This window comes from Neofelis nebulosa, chromosome 2, assembly GCF_028018385.1.
Source record: "Neofelis nebulosa isolate mNeoNeb1 chromosome 2, mNeoNeb1.pri, whole genome shotgun sequence".
NCBI classification, from domain to species: Eukaryota; Metazoa; Chordata; class Mammalia; order Carnivora; family Felidae; genus Neofelis; species Neofelis nebulosa.
The window spans coordinates 213402038-213422776 of NC_080783.1; the positions used below are offsets into that span (position 1 = coordinate 213402038).

The window sequence follows — 20739 nt, forward strand, 5'->3', positions numbered from 1 at the left end:
CTGCCCCTCCCCCGTTCATGCTCTGTCTCTCTCTGTCCCAAAAATAAAAAAAATAATAATAATAATAATAAAAAATAAAAAAAATAAAAATAATGAATTATTTAAAATTAATGAAAGCTAAAAAACAATTTAAAAATACAACTGCCTAAAACAATTCAAAGCACTCACCTCAAATGTACCAATCTCTTTGTCAACGTTCTGACAGTTATGAAACCAACAACCTCAGACTGCATCTTTGGGGGAAGTGGTGTACCCTGAAGCCATTTTGGCCTCTGTCACCTTGGCAATGCAAGAAAACCCCAGATGTAGTAATAAGCACAGCCTTACTCTTATGGCATTCATGAACATCAGTGTGGACCCTGATCTAGTTTTGGAGGACAAAACAAAATTGTAATTAAAGCAGAAAATGTGGCCAGCAGCCCGAGCACCTGCCACCTCATCAACCTGCCACCAGAAACGTCAGTGAGAGATGAAACACCTCAGTGGGCTGCTCGCAATTCACTACGCCACCCACTAGAAACCACGTATCCGACCTCTCTCATTGTACAGAGGAAGAAACCGAGACCAGAGAGATTAAGTGATTTGCCCTAGAAGAATCAGTCACGAAGGTGCAGGTGACCCGGCTTCTCAGGAGGTACATCCTGTAGCAAGGAAGAGGGCGACACTCAAGAACAAAGTGAAGTGCAAGGTGAGTGAAAATGAAACTCCTACTCGCACGAGCCGGAGCAAGAAAAACCTGTGTCTGCCCAGGGCTGGAGGCTTGCTCTTCAGGTTTCCCTCCCGGCACTGCCTATAAAAGGGCACACCTGAGCAGTCAGCCGTGGCACCGCATACCCCGCATCAGTTAAGCCCACGAGAAACCAAGTACTGAGGAGCACACACTCGTAAGCCTGAGAAGTCCCTGTCGTGTTCATACTTCATAAAAGTCAGTAGGACTTACTTCGATATTCTCCACAATTCTCGTAACTACTGAGGCAGTGACCGAATACCAGTAGGACTCCCCCTTCCGCTGGCGTTCATTCTACAAAGGAAAGAGCGAGGGTTAGCCGCGTCCAATGCTCTGCTCACATGCTGTGCCTCGCCGCAGCTGCTCTGGTGGCCGAGGGGGGTGTGGCTTGCCTTCCATCTGTCCTCCAGGGCTTGAAGTAGAGCCTTCTTGCGCTCCCTCTCCAAGAGCTTCTCCTTCTCATCATCGAAATCCTCTAGCTTTTCAGGGGCTCCAATTAAGTGAAGGCTGGAGATGGAGATCACCCAAGGGTCCACGTGGGGGCGGTAAAAGGGAATCTGAAGAGTCACCTTCCCAATCAAGCCTGGGAAAAGCAAAATCTCATGAAATGCCGATACACAGTGTTGGTACTTCTTCCTATTTTTCTGTATTCTTCCAGTTTTCTGTAAGAAGCATTAGTACTTTTACAATGTATTGTTTAATCTACGAAAATAGGCAGCAGGTTCTCGTACGTGGGAAAAAGACGTTAGTACACTGACACCTGTAAGAACAAGACCCAATAAACTAGAAGGTGGAAAAAGTGCAGTGACTTCACCCTATCAAATGCAACACCTCTCCTCTGCGCAGTGCCTCCTCCCCAACTAACCTACATCTTAAACGACGTTGGGGTGTCTTTCTCCCCATAGCACCCGCACAAGCCTAAGAGCACTAAACTCATTTCTCGTTGGTTATTAGTTGGCTGGTTGAGAAGCACTTCTTGGGAGTCACCGGGCTTACGATATGTCCGGTCTTGAACATACCAACTGCAGCGCGGGCGGTCCTGCAGTGGCACTGTGTTGAGAACAAATTCTGATCCTTCAGGAGAACACAGGCTGATGCGAAACTAAATGGCCTGCTAGGACCGTGATAGGATTTTCCCAGTCCCACCATGTCTAGCCGAGCTTCCTAGGATACAGGCCTTCTTTAAAGACAATTAGTAAAAGGCATGTCCTACTAACAACAGTGCATAAAACTATCTGAAGTGGTGGCACCTGAGTGGCTCAATCGGTTAAGCGTCTGACCCTCGATTTCGGCTCAGGTCACGATCTCACGGTTCATGAGTTCGAGCCCCACGTTGGACTCTTTGCTGGCGATGCAGAGCCCGCTTGGTATTCTCTCTCCTTCTCTCTCTGCCCCTCCCGTACTCTCTCTCAAAATAAATAAATAAACTTAAAAAAAAACAAAAGAATATCTGAACTGTCCTAATGGCTCTCAAAGATCCACACGGCCCAACTAATATCGTATCATTGAAACATATGTTATCAGAAGGTGATCATTTCCCTCTAAGATCTAGAATTCAAGTAGGATTGACCTGTTAAAGATAAAATATCATTAACACCAAGTGACTGTGTAATCCAGTAACAAGTTAAGAAATGTGACAACAAATAATGAAAAACATTTTAATTTGGATTTTATCTAGAAAAATGAAAGTAACTTTTTTTTGTTTTTTTAATTTTGGAGGGAGCTTTATTGGGAGCTCTGGGTTTCTTTTTTTTTTTTTTAAGTAGGCTCCACACTCAACATGGGGCTTGAACTCACAACCCTGAGATCAAGAGTCACATGCTCTACCAAACTGCAAGTAAGTTTTGTATCTTTAATAGTTAATATTATAACCAAAACCATATACCGGTTTTCACCACAAAGAGTTTAACAATAATTAGAGTGCAGTCGCAATTCTAACCTAAATTAATTGGGAGGAAGAGGCATATTTGATAGACGACAAGCAAAATATAACTTCTGTTACATTTCATTTAATTTTTGCAGAATACAAATAGGGTCGTTTTTGCAAAAATATGAGAAAACCTCATCAATTTCCTCCAAGAGCCTCTCTGAATCCTTTGATACTCAAATAATAACTCTTTTGGAAACATCCACAGTATCATCATTCCAGAGTTTCTTTAAGATTCTAATCGGTCAGGGTCTTTGCCTATGATTCTGGCAGTTCACCCATCACTTGAATTGACTTCAAGAAAGTCTAAATCTTTTGCAAGATTTCTTTTTTTTTTTTTTTTTTTTTTTTTTTTTGGGACAGAGAGAGACAGAGCATGAACGGGGGAGGGGCAGAGAGAGAGGGAGACACAGAATCGGAAACAGGCTCCAGGCTCCGAGCCATCAGCCCAGAGCCTGACGCGGGGCTCGAACTCACGGACCGGACCGCGAGATCGTGACCTGGCTGAAGTCGGACGCTTAACCGACTGCGCCACCCAGGCGCCCCATCAAGATTTCTATCTTATTTCACCTAGCAACTGATTTGCATTGTACTTGCATTTTATTTTAAGTATCCAAAAATAAGGGAAAGAATGACATCAACAGGCTATTATTGAATGATGAGTGGTGTCTGAATAGGGACTAATTTTATACATGGTCATTTAACAAAGAATGTAGTTTTTTGTGTTTTTTTTTTTTAAGATTTTATTTTTAAGGGGCACCTGGGTGGCTCAATCAGTTGAGTGTCCAGCTCTTGGTTTCGGCTCAGGTCATGCTCTCACGATTCATAGGTTCAAGCCCCAAGTCGGGCTCCATGCTGACAGTGCAGAGCCTGCTTGTAATTCTCTCTCTCTCTCTCTCTCTCTCCCTCTCTCTCTGCTCCTCCCCTTCTCTCTCTCAAAATAAATAAACTTAAAAAAAAAGAAATTAAAAAAATATATTTTATTTTTAAGTAATCTCTACACCTAGTGTGGGGCTTGAACTCACAAACCCAAGATCAAGAGTTGCACGCTCCAAATGAGCCAGCCAGGTGCCCTAACAAAGAATATTTTTATTCCATGACCATTCTTGTTTCCTTACCAAACCTGCAGAACTCCTATAACAACTGCAAAAATCTATGAGTGTGCCAGGCATCGTTCTGAGTAATTTTAATGCATTAACTCACGTATTCCTCTCCACAACCCTCTGATGTAGGTACAACAATTATCCGCTCATCTTAAAGACTACGAGGCACACACAGAGTTGTGAGGGAACTTCCACAAGGTCACATAGCCAGAGAATGGTAGATATGGAATATACACCCAAGCACACTGCTCCAAAGCCCACCTTTCATTCAGTAAACTGTCTCTCCATAATATAAAGAATTCTCCAAAAATAAGAACTCCCTGTATCTAGAAGTTCTTTAAAAAACATAAGAATCACCTGGGGATGCTTATTAAAAATGCCGGTTGGGGGCGCCTAAGCGGGTCAGTCGGTTAAACGTCCGACTTTGGCTCAGGTCACGATCTCACGGCTCGTGAGTTCGAGCCCAGCGTCAGGCTCTGAGCTGACAGCTCAGAGCCTGGAGCCCACTTCAGATTCGGTGTCTCCCTCTATCTGCCCCTCCGCTGCTTGCACTCTGTCTCTCACGTTGTCTCAAACATAAATAAACATTAAAAAAAAAATTTTTTTTTTTTTAAATGCCGGTTCAGTGACACTCCCTTGCCAATTCTGATTCAATGGGCCTGGGGAACACCTGACCTCCCCACCACCACCCAAGGTCATCCTGATAGACAAGGCCACACTTTAGGACTGATCTACAGTCTATACTTCCTATCCTGCCTCTTCCTGCTCAAACAGAGCCAAACTCAAGGGCTCTCAGTTTTCACATCCCAAGCAGTATAAGACTCAAAACCGCCTCTCTCGGCCTTAGAGGTCCGCATACCAGCTTTGACTTCAAACGGTAATTCCAGCTCTTTCAAGGCATCTTTCTTCAACGGCAAGTTTTCCAACTCAACAGCACCTAAGAAATAAAAACAACATCATGAAATGTTCATCCAGCAACTGCAGTAGGTGCCTACTGTGTGCATATCATTGCAGGTTAAAGGGAAAGTCTTCCATCTCCACCCAGCTATAAAAAGCCAGGAGCAGCGCCAGACTAGCCTATGGACTTTATCTGACTACTTTCCTGACCATCCCCCTCTGACAGCCGAAGGCTTGCCCGAGGATGAAGGGTTTAGCCTGGGATCTTTTTCTATAATAAGCCAGATAGTAAATATTTCAAGCCTTATGGTATCTGTTGTATATTCTCTCTGTTGTTGTTGTTGTTGTTGTTGTTTACAAGCCTTTAAAAATATAAAAGCGACATTCTCAGTCTGGATTTGGCCAGTGGCTAGGTTGCAGACCCCGAGTTTAGACGAGTTTAGATGCATGTTCAGCAGAGAACCATTAACATCTGAATCACCTGGAAAGAAATGCAGGCTCCTGGGCCCCCTGCCCAGACATCTCTGGGATTAAAACAAGAAATGTGTGATTTTTAACAAGCTCCTGCAAACCCCCCACTCCCCAACAAATGGGTATATTGCACACAACATCTGAGAGCCCCTGAGTTAAAGTTGGTTGTCAAAAGGAGCTGCACTCCCTTCTGGAGAGACCAGCTCCACATGTTCTCCTCCGTATCTCCACTTGCAGGCTTAATTACCTGTCAGAAAGCAAAGAACAAACCACCGCTGAAGGTCCCTGTCAGACCCAGCTTTTATAGGACTTAAACCTAGAGGTCCAAGATGTCTCTGAAGCGACTGAGGCACAGTCAAGAGGGAGCGGCTGACCTCTCGCTCTCCCAGAGGTAGCTCCTCAGTGTGTAGTAGGCACTGAGCTGGCCACTGGGAATGTGAAGAGAGAAGGCAGGGCCCCATCCTAAAGGGCGGAGACAGGCAACATTCTACAAAACTGCACGACCTCGGGTGATTTCTGAGAAAAGGGAGTACAGACGACAACCACCCAGCAACCATTAACTGATACGAGAACTCAGAAGAAAGGCAAGCAAGCCAAAGACAAACTAATACAAGAAACAATTATTTTTTCCTTTAAATGACTGTTCAGAACTTGTGGGTAGCTGGCTTCTAAAGAAGTATTCAAATCTAGCAACTTGGCAGATGCTGAGCAAATGCAAGCAGCCCATGTTTTAGACTTTTGCAGAAACATATCTACGTGGGTCCCCACAAAGCTTAAAGACCAACCAAAGAGCTGCGGTGCCCGGGTGGCTCGGTCGGTCAGGTGTCCAACTCTTGATTTCGGCTCCGATCACGATCTCATGGTTCATGGGATGGAGCCCCGGGTCGGGCTCAGCTCGGAGTGCAGAGCCTGCTTAGGATTCTCTCTCTCTTCCCCTGTCTGCCCCGCCCCCCACCTCTCTCTTTCTCACACACACTCAAATAAGTAAATTAAAAATAAAGACTAGCCACAAGGAGAAGTTAATAACCCCGAGAGCCCGGATGCAACCCTATTTCCACATTTGGGGAGTAAACGATCATAAGGGGGGAGGGGGACATGAAACATGTTCCTCAACAGTTGAAACTGACTTAGAGGGGGAAAGTATATCATTTCTCCTTCTTCTGAAGAGCGTCATTTGCGATTTGAATCATCTGCCCTGTTTTTCAATACCCACATCTGTCACAAAGGCAGGTGGCTGCTATCCACCTGCGGGAAGTGGAAGGAGTTGCAGGCAGTCCACGCCGGGAAACATTAAAGCACAGAGGGCAAGAGAGGTGGTCGAGGAAGGAGAAGAGACCGAGGAAAGAACAAGAAGGGCCGCTCAAGGCGAGTCAATAACAAAGGAATCAGACAAAAGGGTGGCAGTGGAAGCCTTCCAGTCGGAAGGCTCTCTGATTCCCCACCCACTCAAATGTGTACCCACAACTGGCCCTGCTGGGAAAGGTCCCTCAAGGGACCCAGAGGAGGTGAGCACTTTATAAATGAGAGCGCTGTTCGTTTATTTCCGGGCAGATAACACACAGGCTTATTCCTGGATGTCTCATTCAAAAACTCCTCAGCTTAGTTAGGCTACCAAGAAACAAAGTCCCTAGAACTGGGGTAAATCTAGGGGCCGGCTGCTTTTCAGTCATCACCAATGACTACTGAATTCTCCTCCCTCGGCTCTGCATCACTTAAAAAGCCAGCCTGAGCGGGGCACCTGGGGGGCTGAGTCGGTTAAGCATCCGACTTCAGACTAGGTCATGATCTCGCCATTCCGGAGTTCGAGCCCCACGTCGGGCTCTGTGCTGACAGCTCAGAGCCTGTTTCAGATTGTGTCTCCCTCCCTCTCTCTGCTCCTCCCCTGCTCACGCTGTCTCTCTCTCTCTCTCAAAAACAAATAAACATTAAAAGAATTAAAAAAAAAAAAAGAAAGAAAAAAAAGCCAGCCTGAGGTTCAGGGCTTATAGGAACAAAAAGGAGAGGGAGCCAAAGTGCTGGGTCACAAATAGAGATATGCCCACGGCCCGAAGTCCTGCCTCCCCGACATGACACCAGCAGCTGCTGTCTTCTGGCCCCAAACCATCCCAAACACGCCCTGCGAGCTTTCCACCTTCGGCCTGTGCTCACAAGCTTCATGCTACCCGCAATGTCGTGACCCGTCCCACGCCGCCTATCGAGACCCTGCACCGCGGCCTCCTAGGGTCCTACGAACAGGATGGACGACCCCCCTCCTCGGCACCCCACTGCACTCTGCCTGTGTCTCTGGTATAACAAGTTACTACCTACTGCCTTGTGTTGCTGTATCACTTCTGTCTCCCCAGAAAGACAGCAGGTGTCCAAGGGCAAGGACCACAGACGCGGACGTGGAACAGGAACAGTAATAGCAGGTACCACTGAGTGAGATCTGACTGGTGCCAAGCACTCGATACGCATCGCCTCATTCAATCCACACAACAACATGAGGAATACTATTCTTTTCTCCATTTCAACGTGAGGGACGTTAGGCTTAGAGAAACGCAATCTGCTTGAAACTCACAGAGCCGCTGAGCAGCAGGGCTCGAACCCGCCCTAGATCTGCCTGATCTCAGCTGGCAAGAGGCGCAGCGGGTGGAGAGGAGGCCTAAGTAACTTGCTCACAGTCACAAGGAGCTTGTGAGTGGGGAGACCAGGCCCAGCCCCTAGGCCTGAGCTCCTAGAATCTTCTCCTGTCCCCGCTCTTTGTATCGCCCCTTAGCACAGAGCCAGACCCAAAGCAGGCACACAACGGTGTCTGCCGAGTGGCTAAACAAATAACATCTTATACAAATTCTCTCTCTCTCTCCTTCAACTACTTGTACGCTATTTACAGTTTCATTACTTTCAGTATGTTGTGCACAATCCACGCTTGAAGTCCAACCCACGCCAATCATAGGCTGACGATCATGACAGTGGAGGATGATGGTAACTACCATCGACTGAGGGCCCGCTGTATGCCAAGAACGGTTCTAAGCTACTTGACCTACATTAATGTGTCCAGTCCTCAGAACCTCATGAGACCGTTAATATTCTCTCCGATTCACGGACAGGAAGAATTTGAGAATTCATGAAGACTTGGAGTAAGTTGCCCAAGTTACTGGTAAATGGAGGAAATGGGATTCAAAACCAGACCGGCTACAAAACCCATACTTTTGATCACTACGTCCATTTTCCTGGCATCTCCCAAAGCATCTCGCATACTAAATATCTCCAGATGGACTGAAATAACATTCTTATTCCTATACTGTAACCCCTCCCTCCAAACACTGCTTTAACTATAACTGCAATGCCCCAAACTTTCCTAGCCAAGCACTGTGATGTGCTTTGAATCTGTAAGGACGGGGCATCACACTAATACCGGTTAGGAAAGAAAAAGTATTTTTTTATTCTGCACAGAGAATATTTTTAAATAGGAAATAAGCATAGAAAGGCAGTCTGAAGCACCAGAGAGATACACATAGTTGTCATTACAAAATAGATTCTAAAACTGAGATTAGAAACCTGTTATTAGTATAGACTCTAGTACATCAGATACCACACATTTCTATTTATTCATTTCTTCAGCCAACATCCTCTTACCACATCACTCTTGAAAGAGCTGGCTCTTTTATTAGCAAGGTTATGGTTTGCAATTCCCTTTCTCGGCCCTGTTTCCTGGCCTGTGCCACCTGGTTAGCTTTGTAGCATGTATGAGAACTTCAGTAAGTGACCAAAGAGGTGAACTCGACACTACTCTCATACTTTGAACACATCCTCTTCCCTGACAGGTTGGTCACTTTCACCTTGCACTCGGCAACTCCCTTCTAAGGACAGGGAGGAAAAAAGTCAGGACAGAAGTTAGAGATTAAGAAAAAACCCACTTCAGTTTCCAGTGAAGGGCGGGGGGGCTCCCCACAGCCTGTGGCTACCAAAATCCTTTCACTGGTTCAGATGGGTCAGGAAAACCTGCAAAGCAATACTTCTGGTGACAGGTGAACCACTGGCACCCTATTCTCAGATGCCACAATAGGAACCACTGTCATCTCCGCTAACCTGTCCCGGTCCACCGGCCAAAACCCACACCCCCAGAAGGTGAGCTTTCCGCCATGGAGATCTGCTTCCCACTTTCTATGATGCTACATGATTGCAGACTCACTTTATCTCCTCTCTCTAGATTGTTCAAATGTTCCATTGTGAGTTGAGCACAAAGAACTTAAATTAAAACAAGGAGAAGGGGAGGGGCGCCTGGGTGGCTCAGTCAGTTGAGTATCCGACCTCAGCCCAGGTCATGTTCATGAGTTCGAGCCCCACGTCAGGCTCACTGCTGTCAGCACAGACCTTGCTTGGGATCCTCCGACCCCTTCTCTCTCTGCCCCTCTCCCATTCATGCTCTCTCTCTCAAAAATATATTTTAAAAATATTTAAGGAAAAAAAAAGAAGGGGGAAAAAAAGAGGTTTTCCAATGCTCACACCAGATCCCTGGACTGCATTAAATCATGTACAGGCATTTACCGAGGATAGGCCTGTAAAGGCTAAAATGTCTCAAACTTTATAGAACTTTATTACTAGGCAAGACAGGACCTCAGAAATTCTGTCAAAGACTCCACAGTAACATTTTAAAACTTTGACTAGGTGTCTATTACACACAGCAGGATAAGAGCTTTAAATGTCATTCCGTTTGATCCTTACAACAACACTGGAGAGGTATATCACCCATTTGTTCTAAGGAAACCAAGGCTCAGAATTTCAATGACTTGTTCACATAGGTAATAAGTAACACAACAGGATTTGAAACCAAGCCAACGCCATGGTCACTACATGGCCACCTCCATAAAGCTTCATAAAGTTAAAAAGTTAACTGGGATTGGGGCACTTGGGTGGCTCAGTTGCTTGAATGTCCGACTTTGGCTCAGGTCATGACCTCATAGCTCTTGGGTTTGAGCCCAGCGTTGGGCTGTGTGCTGACAGCTCAGAGCCTGGAGCCTGCCTTGGATTCTGTGTCTCCCTCTCTCTCTGCTCCTCCCCAACTCACGCTCTGTCTCTTTCTCTCTCTCTCTCTCTCTCTCTCTCTCTCTCTCAAAAATGAATAAACATTTAAAAAATATTTTTTTAAGTTAACTGAGATAAAGCAGAGTCACCAGCACTATAGTCTTTTTTTATATATATATTTAATAGTTCCCTAAAATCTATAGCAATACAGCTACATTAAGTTACCCTGTAATAATAATCAGTGTCATATAAGAAAACATATTTCCTTTAACACATATTTAGTACAAAGCCATTTGGGCATTATGTTTTATTATTCTCAGTACAACAAAAAGAATATTAAAAAAAAAACAGAAATGCCATCTGCAAAGGCATACTTTACCAAAAAGAGATACACTTACCTTTCAGAAGTGCAACAGAGAGCTGATCAGTGTTCAGGTTATTGACGTATTTCCCCAGATAGGTATTGAGAACCCAGGCTACAAGGCCTTCCAACATGACTATATCCTCAAGACAAGGTGTTTAAAAATCATGGATCATTCTTTATTTCTCTCTCTCATGGTCATAGAAGAATCTATGAAGGAAACAAAAAAGGAAGTCAACAGAAAAAAACAGATGATTTTCTGAGCTGATTTTCTACTCTGCCTTCCCTGAGGGTGGACGAATGCAAAGCCCAGATTTAAGAAAAAAAGGGGTGATGAGCACTGCAAGATGCCCTGTTGGCAGAGGATCAAACCAAGGAACAGTCACAAATTTACCAAAAAACACCTAGAACTCAAGTTGTCTATCTTTTGCATGCAACTGATCATTAAACTGCTTGCCTTTAGGAATTCACCTTGGAAGTAGACTGTCCTGGTCAGCGATTCTCATCCAAATGCAATGAGGCAACGTCTAGAGACATTTTTGATTATCGTGACGGGGGGCTGCGGTTGGGATCTTGTGAGTAGAGACCAGGGAAGCAGCTAAACATCCTACAACGCACAAGACAGCTCCCCCACAGCAAAGAATTATCCAGCCTGATGTCAACAGTGCTGAGGCTGAAGAACCTTCTCCTAGATGAAGGCAAAAAATGCCCTGAGAGATTTCAATGAACTTCACATTCGGCAGCGATCCTCTGTCAGCCTTCCCTAATTCCATGTTGCAAATGTGTTCATCAGGATCATTCATAAAACAACATAAATGACAGGGAGAAGGCAGTGGTTTCTCGCTATTCTTAAATGTCCTGGAACTGCATTACAGGTACCCAGACAGAACCCTGGGTTGCTGATACAATGAACTATCTTAGCAACACAAACACAAGAAATCCTCTGGTTCCAGCTACTGTATTTAGCATAGTACTGAGCTACTACTGCCCATGATAATAACTGTGTTTATTAGTATTACAAAAAAATATATAGGTTACTTTTAGTACAACTAAAAGTTAACATGATGGAACTTGAGACATAAAAGGTTTAACTTTTTTTAATGTTTACTCATTTTTGAGAGAGAGAGAGAGAGAGAGAGAGACAGAGAGAAAGAGCAGGGGAGGGGCAGAGAGAAAGAGGGAGACACAGGATCCAAAGCAGGCTCCGGGCTCTGAGCTGTCAGCGTAGAGCCCAATGAGGGGCTCAAAGTCACGAATCGTGAGATCACGACCTGAGCCAAAGTGTGAAACTTAACTGACTAAGCCACCCAGGCACCCCAAGATATAAACGTCTAAATGGGCTCCAAAATCACCCAGCTAGTAGATCCCAATTAGAACTGCGAGTTCCAAATCTTGCTCTGAGCCAAGCACATCAGATACCAGCCCACCATGCTGGACACTCCAGGTTTGCTACGACATGTGTCCTACTTGGAACCAGCCCTTTCAGGATCCTTTCCAGGCACTCTGCCCCACCCCCCCGGTGATTCATCTTCGTGCCAAAAGATACACTTATCCCAAATGAAAGGCCACCACCCGACAAAATCCCAACACACAAGGCCCCGTAAGAGTTAACTCAACCTCCAGGAAAGACTGAATTTATTTGTCAACAGTGTCTTGCTCTTCCAGCAAGATTAATTTCTATTTGCCATCAACGACAGTGAAAATAAATCAGAAGCTAAAGAGCATCTGATGAAATGCTAGTTTCTTTCCATAGATTTTTTTTTAAGCCATATTTTGTGTAAAACTAAGAATTTGCTAGAGATCACTGGATACCTGTATTTAAAGAAGAGGTTACAAGAACAAATTCTTTAAAATAAGAAATGTGTACCAGTCTGGTAAAAAAAACAAAAACAAAAACAAAAACAAAAACAAAAAACCCATTTATTTATTATATCTTTAAACAAGTGAATCTGTGAAAACAAAATGTGAACCTGACTAATCTATGTACTATGTAGACTCCAACAGGCAAGGTGCCAAAATCAGAGTACTCTTTATTTCTGAAGTTACTGCCATTGACCCCTAAAATGCTAACCAACTCTCTCTGAAGTGCCAAATACAAATGCTCTCCCAGCAGAGGGAATCAGGCCCTACTCTACCCCCGCCGCCCCCCACCCCTCCGCAAGGTGGGAAAATGCAAAACACAGATTACCAAAAAGATGGGGCGAGAAGCATCGTAAACGCCCTGGTCAGTAAATCAAGACTCAAGCCAGAAAGCATCTAGCAGCTCTGCTAAGCACCTAGACCAGGCTGGAAGCCACTTCAAGGATTTCCTTAAGGAATCCGGTGTCGGGAAGGGCCGCCAGACTGGCTAGAATCCCAAAGTGTTTACACGCTCGGGTCCACCAGGGCTTCCAGGCAGCCGCCCGGCACTAACTCCCACCTGACCTCCCCTAATCGGTGAGGCAGGTGCCACTGGGGATCAGGGCTCAGCCCACAGGCGGACAGACAGCCGGGAGTGACCTTGAGCCAGGCCCCTCCCTCGAGGGGCGGCCAAAGCCGGGAGTAGGACTGGCAAAGGGACCAGGACGCTCCTCACCCGCCGGCAGGGCCTGAGTGCCACGGGCGCCGGGGTGCTATGAGAAAGAAGACAAGAGGGGGCAGCTGCCAGGCCCCGGGGCCCCCAGGAATGGGGCTGCCCGTGAAGGCGAGGGGCCCATAGCCCTTCTTCCACCCCGTGGGCTCCAGGGGACAGAGACCCCACCTCCCAGATAAAGCGCGGAGGCGACGGCGCCCAGAGCCTGGGGTCCCGCCCCTGGGAGGAGGGATTCAGCCGGGGTGTGACCCCGGGGAGCGGGGGTAAAGACTGGCTAAAGGCCTGACGTCCCCATCCCAGAGCGCGACCCCAGAAGGCTGGTGGGTGGCCAAAACACTCTGGAGAACTGACCCGCGCGCCCCGTTCCCGGGCGTGAGGTACGGGGGCCCGCGCACGGGGGGCCCGCATGGGGACCGCCGCTCAGGCGGAGAGACGCGGGCTGACACCGCCCCCAATCCCAGGGCACCAGGCTACCGGGACCCCGGGAAGGGTGCCGGGTCCGGCGGGGGCTCGGACTCCCGGGACGGGGACGCCGGGGTCCCGGGAAGCTCGGGCAGCCCCAAGCCCGTCTGACCCTGGGGTGCCCGCGGTGGCTGGGACGCAGGTGTCCCCGAGAAGGCGGCGGGCTCGGGGCCGTCGGGAGCGCGGACGCCCCAGGGCCCCCGGAGGAGCTCAGGCGGCGGGAGGGCCGGACGCCGGGCTCCCCGGGCTCCCAGCGGCGCGCTCCCCGCGGGCGGGCCCCGGCCCCAGGTCCGAAGCTGAGCCGGGGCGGCCGACAGCGGGCCCACGCCCGCCTGCAGTCCCGGGCCCTGCCCGCCGCCCCGGCCAGTACCTGTCGGTGTCCCGGGCCGCCCGCCCTGCCCGGCACTGCGCGGCGCTTCCTCTCCCGGCTCCTCAATGGCGCTGGCCGGCGGCGCTCCGGCCCGCCCCGACCCGACCAATCGAGCGGGCGACGCGCCGGCGCCTGGCCAGCCGAGCGCCGAGTCATCGAGGAGGCGCCCCCTGGCGCCGGGGCGGCCGCTGGCGGATGGGCTGCTGGAGCTGGAGAAGGGCCCAATGAGCCCCGTCTGACAAGGGGGAAACTGAGTCCCAGGGGAGGACACGGCCACCAATTCGTCCGGCTGCGACAGTGTGGGAACGCAGGATTCTTCCTCCTACAACGCCCTGCCTTCCACTGGCCCATCCACAGCGGGTGCTCCACTCAGCAGCCACAGGGGTCTGCTAAAACATAATTCAGACTAAGCCACTTCCTTGCTTAAAACAGCCCCCCCCCCCTTATACTTGAATTAAAATCGAACTCCTGGGGCGCCTGGATGGCTCAGTTGGTTAAGCATCCGGCTTCTGCTCAGGTCGTGATCTCCCGGTTCATGGGTTCCCCACTTCGGGCTCCAGTCTGACAGCTGGGAGGCTGGGGATTCTGTGTCTCCCTCTTTCTCTGCCCCTCTGGGCTCGCGCGCTCTCTTTGTCTCAAAAATAAATAAACATTAAAAAAAAAAGTTTGTTTGTTTGTTTGTTTGTTTGTTTGTTTTTTAAATAAAATCCATCCCCTTACAGAGCCAACACCAATCTCCTACTGGATTTGGTCCATTCCTATTTCTGCCACTCTTTTCCCTGGCTCACTCAGACCCCGGCAGCGTTCAGTTCCTGCCTCAGGACCTTTGCATTTGCGATTCTCTCTACTTAGGATGCTTCTCCCTTAGATCCATGCTGTCCAGTAGAAATATTATGCAAGCCACACATACAAGCCACGTCACATTTTTTCTAATTTACTAGTTGGTACATTTTTTAAAAAGGAAAAGGTGAAAATAATAACGTATTTCATTTGATTCAATATGTCCAAAATATGATCATCTCAGCCTGTAGCCAACAGAAAAGTGAATTAATGAGATACTTTATGGATTTTGTATAGTAAGTCTTTGAAATTTGGTGTGTGTTTCACACTTCCGGCACATCTCAATACAAACCAGCCACAGTTCAAGTGCTCGATAACTTTATGTGGCTGATGATTACAGAACAACTTTGGATAGTCCTAGAGCCAGTTCCTTCTTGCTTCAAACATTACACCTCAGAGAGGATTTTTCCCAGCTGCCCTATCTAAAGTTCCCTTCAACCATTACCCTGTTGTACTTTCTTCATAGAACTTAATGCTATTTGCAATTACCTTATTTGTCTATCTTTTGGTTGTTACCTTTCTGCACCCTAAAAGTTCCCCCCAAAACAGTGATTTTTATCTTTTTCACAGATGCCTCTTCAGCACCTAGACTTTGCCTTGCACAGAAAAGACTCATTTAAAGATGCTGTAGGGGCACCTGGGTGGCTCAGTCGGTTGAACGTCCGACTTCGGCTCAGGTCATGATCTCGTGGTCCGTGAGTTCAAGCCCCGCATCGGGCTCTGTGCTGGCAGCTCAGAGCCTGGAGCCTGCTTTCGATTCTGTGTCTCCCTCTCTCTCTGCCCCCCTCCCCTGCTCATGCTCTGTCTCTCTCTCTCTGTCAAAAATAAATAAACATTAAAAAAAATTAAAAAAAATAAAAAATAAAAAAAATAAAGATGCTGTAAACGGGGGCGCCTGGATGGCTCAGTTAGTTAAGCATCAACTGCTTGGGACATGGTCTCGTGGTTTACGAGTTTGAGCCCTGCATGGAGGTCTGTACTGATGGTGCTGAGCCTGCCTGGGATTCTCTCTCTCTCTCTCTCTCTCTCTCTCTCTGCCCCTCCCCTGCACACACGTGCATACTCCATCTCTCTCTCAAAATAAATAAATAAACTTTAAAAAAATAAGGTAAACTGCTACAAGTGAATGAAGGACTAAGTCAACAAATCAGACTTCATCTTGCACATCGTCTCGCATTAGCACCAGAAAGACGGGAAGAAGACCTCGGGCTCATAAAAAGCCAAAAGATGCAGGAAGCAGGATGGCAATGAGTGTATTTACCATAATAATTATCAACCCTCATAATGCTAAGCTAATTAAGGTGACCGTGGGCTGAAATTCCTCTGATGTGGGACCAACAGATCAGAGTCTCAACTCTGGGTCACCGCAGCAGCTGAGGTTTGGGTGTAAAACCTCAGACTCCACAGATGAAAGGCGGGAGGGAAGCAGCCCATTCATTAGAGCTGAAGGATCTCAGAGTCCAGACCTTCCAGCACAGAACCACTTGGCTGTCCCGGGGAGTTTATTAAAAATGCAGAGGGGCACCTGGGTGACTCAGTCGGTTGAGCATCTGACTCTTGATTTCAGCTAGGGTCGTGATCTCAGGGTCATGGGATCAAGGCCCACATCAGGCTCCACACTGAGCACGCAGCCTGCTTAAGATTCTCTCTCTCCCTCTCCCTCTGCCCCTCTCCCCTGCTCTCTCAAAAAATAAAAATAAAATAAATAAAATAAAATAAATAAAATAAAATAAATACATTTTTAATCCAGATCCCAGGACACCCATTTGTTCAACTAGTATTACAGACAGTCTTTGTGCCCTCAATTTGTAATCAGTCTGAAGGTGCGTTTACCAAACAGCAGTCTTCCTACTAAATATTTACTCACAAGAGAAATGAAATCACATGTAGAAGCAAAGACATACAAGAATGTTCACAGTGGCTTTATTCATAACAGTCACAAACTATCTTGACTATTAGTGAAATGATCAAAATGCCCATCAAAAGGAGAATGGATAAACAGGTTGTCCTGTACCCATACGACAGATTACTACCCAGCAATAAAAAGGAACAAACCGTTAACACAGACGGTATCTTGGAGGAAACTCGGAAGCATTAGCTTCATGTAAAAAGCCAGACCACAAAAGACCACATACTATGATTCCATTTGTATGATATTCCAAAAAGGACCAAACTACAATGGCACAAGCAAATCAATGGGTGCTAGGGGCCAGGACTGGAGGAGGGAGATGACCTAAGAAGAGACCCAAGGTCGGGGGCACCTGGCTGGCTCAGTCTGTAGAGGATGTGACTCTTGATCTCAGGGTCATGAGTTCGAGCCACATGTGAGGTATAGAGATTACTTTAAAATTTTCTTGAATTTAAAAAAAGAAAAAAAGAAGGGGTACAAGGGAACTTTATGGGGTGATGGAACTTCTGTATCTTGACCGTTGTGGTGGTCACAAGGCTGTATACAGTTGTCACAATTCACTGAAGTGCACACCTAGAATTGCTAAATTGTGTTTTCGGTCAATCGTTCCTCCATAAAGGTGATACTTTAAAAATCTCCGCCCTCATGGGGGCGGGGAGGGGAGGGGCCTGGGTAGCTCAGTCGGTTGAGCGTCCGACTTCGACTGAGGTCAAGATCTCCCACTCATGGGTTCTGTGCTGACAGCTCATATTCTATAAACATGCTCTGCACGGAGTCTTCAAATGTCGGTGCTCTGTGTTGGGATGCAGTTGACACATCTCAGTTTGGACCGGCCGCACTCAGGTGCCCGATACTCGCACACGCCTAGTGGCTACCGAATGTGACCGTGCAGGCACAGACTGTCTTGTGAAGATACAGACAGCCCTGTGGGAAGTACAAGGACAGAGCGCAGCTCAGGGCAGCCCCCTCATCTTACAGGTGGAGATTCTGAGCTCCAGAGAGGGACAGTGGCTGCTTTAGGTTCACACTGCCAGTCCTCGGTGACATTGGGACACAATCCAGGGACTCCTCACTGTTAGCGTTGCCCCAAGCAGCCTCTCAGCTCAATTTCCCAGCTTTCCGGATGCTGCCCTGCTCACTGGTTTTTGACTATGGAGCTCCAGGCAGGACAGGGGAGTCCCAGGAGAGAGAGACTGAGAGAGAGAGAGAGAGAGAGAGAGAGAGAGAACTTGCCCTTTAAACCCAGGCCTCAGTTGACTTTCTGGTGAAATTCTAAGGAGGCAGTTATCAGGAGCCTCCCACAGGGAACAGGCTGTCCTCCCAACTTGACTCTAGATAAAAATCAAACCTCCGGCCCCACCCCTGGGTGCCCTCCTCTGCACAGCAGGGATAATGGGTACTCTGCCTATCTCCTGGGGCAGTTATGGAGATAAAGTAACTGAAGCTCAGTTGCCCAAGTTGCAGACCAGACAATTTAAGGAACTCCTCACACTCCAGGGGCGCCTGGGTGGCTCAGTCCATCCAGCGTCTGACTTGGGCTCAGGTCGTGATCTCCTGACTTGAGCCCTGAGTCAAGCTCACTGCTGTCAACTCAGAGCCAGCTTTGGGTCCTCTTTCCCCCCCTCTCTCTGCCCCTCCCCCGCTTGCACTCTCTCTCAGAAATAAAGAAAACGTTAAAAAAAGAAAGAAAGGAAAAAAAAGGAACTTCTCACACTCCCTGGACTCCTCCAACACGCTACAACATAAAACCCTACATCCTTTCTGTGGCTTCTGAAGCCACCCCCACGACCTCATGTCCTGCCCTACCCCGAGTCCCAAGGCTGCTGCCCTCCCTTCAGCGAGGCCTCTGCTCAAACACCAGCTCCTCGGAGAAGCCTTCCTCAGCCCACCCCACAGGCTAGCTTCTCAGCACTTACTGTCACCTGGCGTGGCCTGCATGTATTTCTTCACATAGCCCTTCCTAGCTTGTGAGCTCTGGACAAGGACCCTGGCTGCCCTGGACTCGTGATCCCCAGCACCTACACACACACACACACACACACACACACACACACACACACAAAATAGCAAGTAGCATGTATTGAGCACTTACAATGTGCCTGGCATAGTTCTAAGCATTTTACAGATAGTAACTCAAATAATTCCAAACTCGGAGGGAAGCACTATATTAATCCAATTTTACAGATAAGGGTGAGGCACAGAGAAGTGAATTAATCTCCCTCCGGTCACACAGGAAGTGGTCACACCTGGGCACCTGGGTTTGGACTTCTGGGCTGGTGCATCAGAGTGCCCGATAGCAACGACGACTGCATGAAGATTAGACGGAGGAGGACCGCGGTCACCCCCTACCCGCCCCCCCGCCCCCCACGCCAGCCCTGCCTTAGCAAAACCACTCACCCCATCACGGTTAAAAAAGAAAAAGACGGGGCACCTGGGTGGCGCAGTGAGTGTCTGACTTTGACTCAGGTTGTGATCTCACGGGTCCTGGGTTCGAGCCCCACCATCGGGCTCTCTGCTGTGAGTCTGTCCGCACAGAGCTGGCTTCGGATCCTCTGTCCCCCTCTCTCTGCCCCTCCCCCATTAGCTCTTTCTCAAAAAAAAAAAAAAAAAAGAAAAGAAAGAAGAGGCAGGAGGGGCTGCCCTCAGTTACTCCAAATTTATACCCTCTGCTATTGTGATTTATAATAAGAAATATATATTTGGTCTTCGTCCTCTGTTTCTGGCCTCACAGCCCCTCAAACGCTTAAAATTTCCTAAGTGGGGAGAGGGGCTGGAGGTTCAATCTGTCACCAATGGCCAATGACTTCATCAATCATGCCCACGTAACAAGGCCTCCATAAAGACCTAAAGGGCGGGGTTCAGACAGCCTCCATGTTGGTGAACACATGAAGGGGTGGGGGCGGGGGGGCACACACCCAGGGGGACCAGAAGCTCCAGCCCATCCCCCCGTAAAGCTTGCCCTCTGCAACTCTCCCATCTTTATGTTCCAGAGTCTTTGCAATAAACCGGGAATCGAGTAAGTAATCTGGTCTCCTGAGTCCGGTGGGCCACTCTAGCAAATAAATGGAAACCCAGGAGGGGGTCACGGGAACCTCTGACACACGGCCCATCGGTCAGAAGCACAGGTGGCCACCTGGACCTGTGACTGGTGTCCGAAGTGGTCGCGGGCTTGTGGGACTGAGCCCTTACCCTGTGGGACCCTGTGCCTCCAGAAGGCAGTCCGTTCTGTAGGACACCTCGAGGTGCCTGCTGAGAAGCGGGGGGTTCCCTGGTGGTGTGGACGCCGTGGACCCTCATTTGTGAGTGTGCTGTGTCTGCTCTCTCACTTCAGCAGCACAATTGAGTGGTTGTGACCGAAACCGTAAGAGCCCCCAAGTGGAAAATATTTACCACGTGGACTTTGCCGAGCCTGCTCTAGGGTAGGGATAGGGTAGAGGGCGGGGCTGCGGGAGGAGAGGCCTCCCAGGAAATCACCAAGAAAGAAGAGGGTAGTGCTGAGGGAGTGACAGTGGCCCAGGAAAAAGGGTGAGTGATCTAGAGGTCGGATTAAGGAATTCAAGGGCCTGGGTCTCCCTCCCCTCCTGGCCTTTCCAAGTGCCTGCAACCTCCTCCCCACCCTTTGTTCTGGCTCACACCTCAGAAACAGATCAAAGGTCACCTCCAGAACCCTCCTGTGGCGGCTCTCTGAGCTGCACCTCCCCTGTCCCCAAGCTCATCTGAGCACCCTGTGGCGGGCCTCACAGATGTCACCACACTGGGGCCTCCTGGAGGCCAGAACCTTACTCCCTTAAGTGAGCAGGGGGGCTGCGTGTGGACAAGAAGATCTGCAACGACCCCAGTTAACCCCAAGAGCAGGCTAAGGACACTGAGGCGACAGGGCATGTGATGAGGGCATATTCAGAGGCCAGCTGAGTGATTCGGAGCCTGAGAGAGCAGCCAGGCTCTCAGCAAGGACAGCTATGCTTCTGGGGGTGCTTCTCAGGTCCTGTCAGCGCAGTGGCCAAGGCAACGTCTCCCCCTACGCGCTGGTGGCGGGCAAGTAGGACCACGGACAAACCCCAGCTCAGACCCGAAGCCAGAGCCAGGAGTCAATGCG

General features: G+C 48.4%; 1 protein-coding gene across 6 annotated transcripts in view; it reads right to left on the reverse strand.

Annotated features, from left to right (window-relative positions):
• The window catches only part of VPS13D (vacuolar protein sorting 13 homolog D), a 258246-nt gene extending 244230 nt beyond the window's left edge, over positions 1 to 14016 (reverse strand). For 5 of the 6 annotated variants that reach the window (XM_058719034.1, XM_058719033.1, XM_058719032.1 and 2 more), the window contains exons 1-5: positions 13895 to 14016; positions 10528 to 10700; positions 4617 to 4694; positions 1120 to 1310; positions 941 to 1021 (exon numbers count right to left, since the gene is read on the reverse strand). In XM_058719034.1, the coding sequence (XP_058575017.1) occupies positions 941 to 1021; positions 1120 to 1310; positions 4617 to 4694; positions 10528 to 10624 (447 nt within the window). In that variant the 5' untranslated portion in view covers positions 10625 to 10700; positions 13895 to 14016. Of the gene's footprint in view, positions 1 to 940; positions 1022 to 1119; positions 1311 to 4616; positions 4695 to 10527; positions 10701 to 10961; positions 11231 to 13894 lie in introns of those variants that run through there. The other variant, XM_058719031.1, reaches the window with a different exon arrangement.
• Positions 14017 to 20739: the final 6723 nt, after the last annotated feature.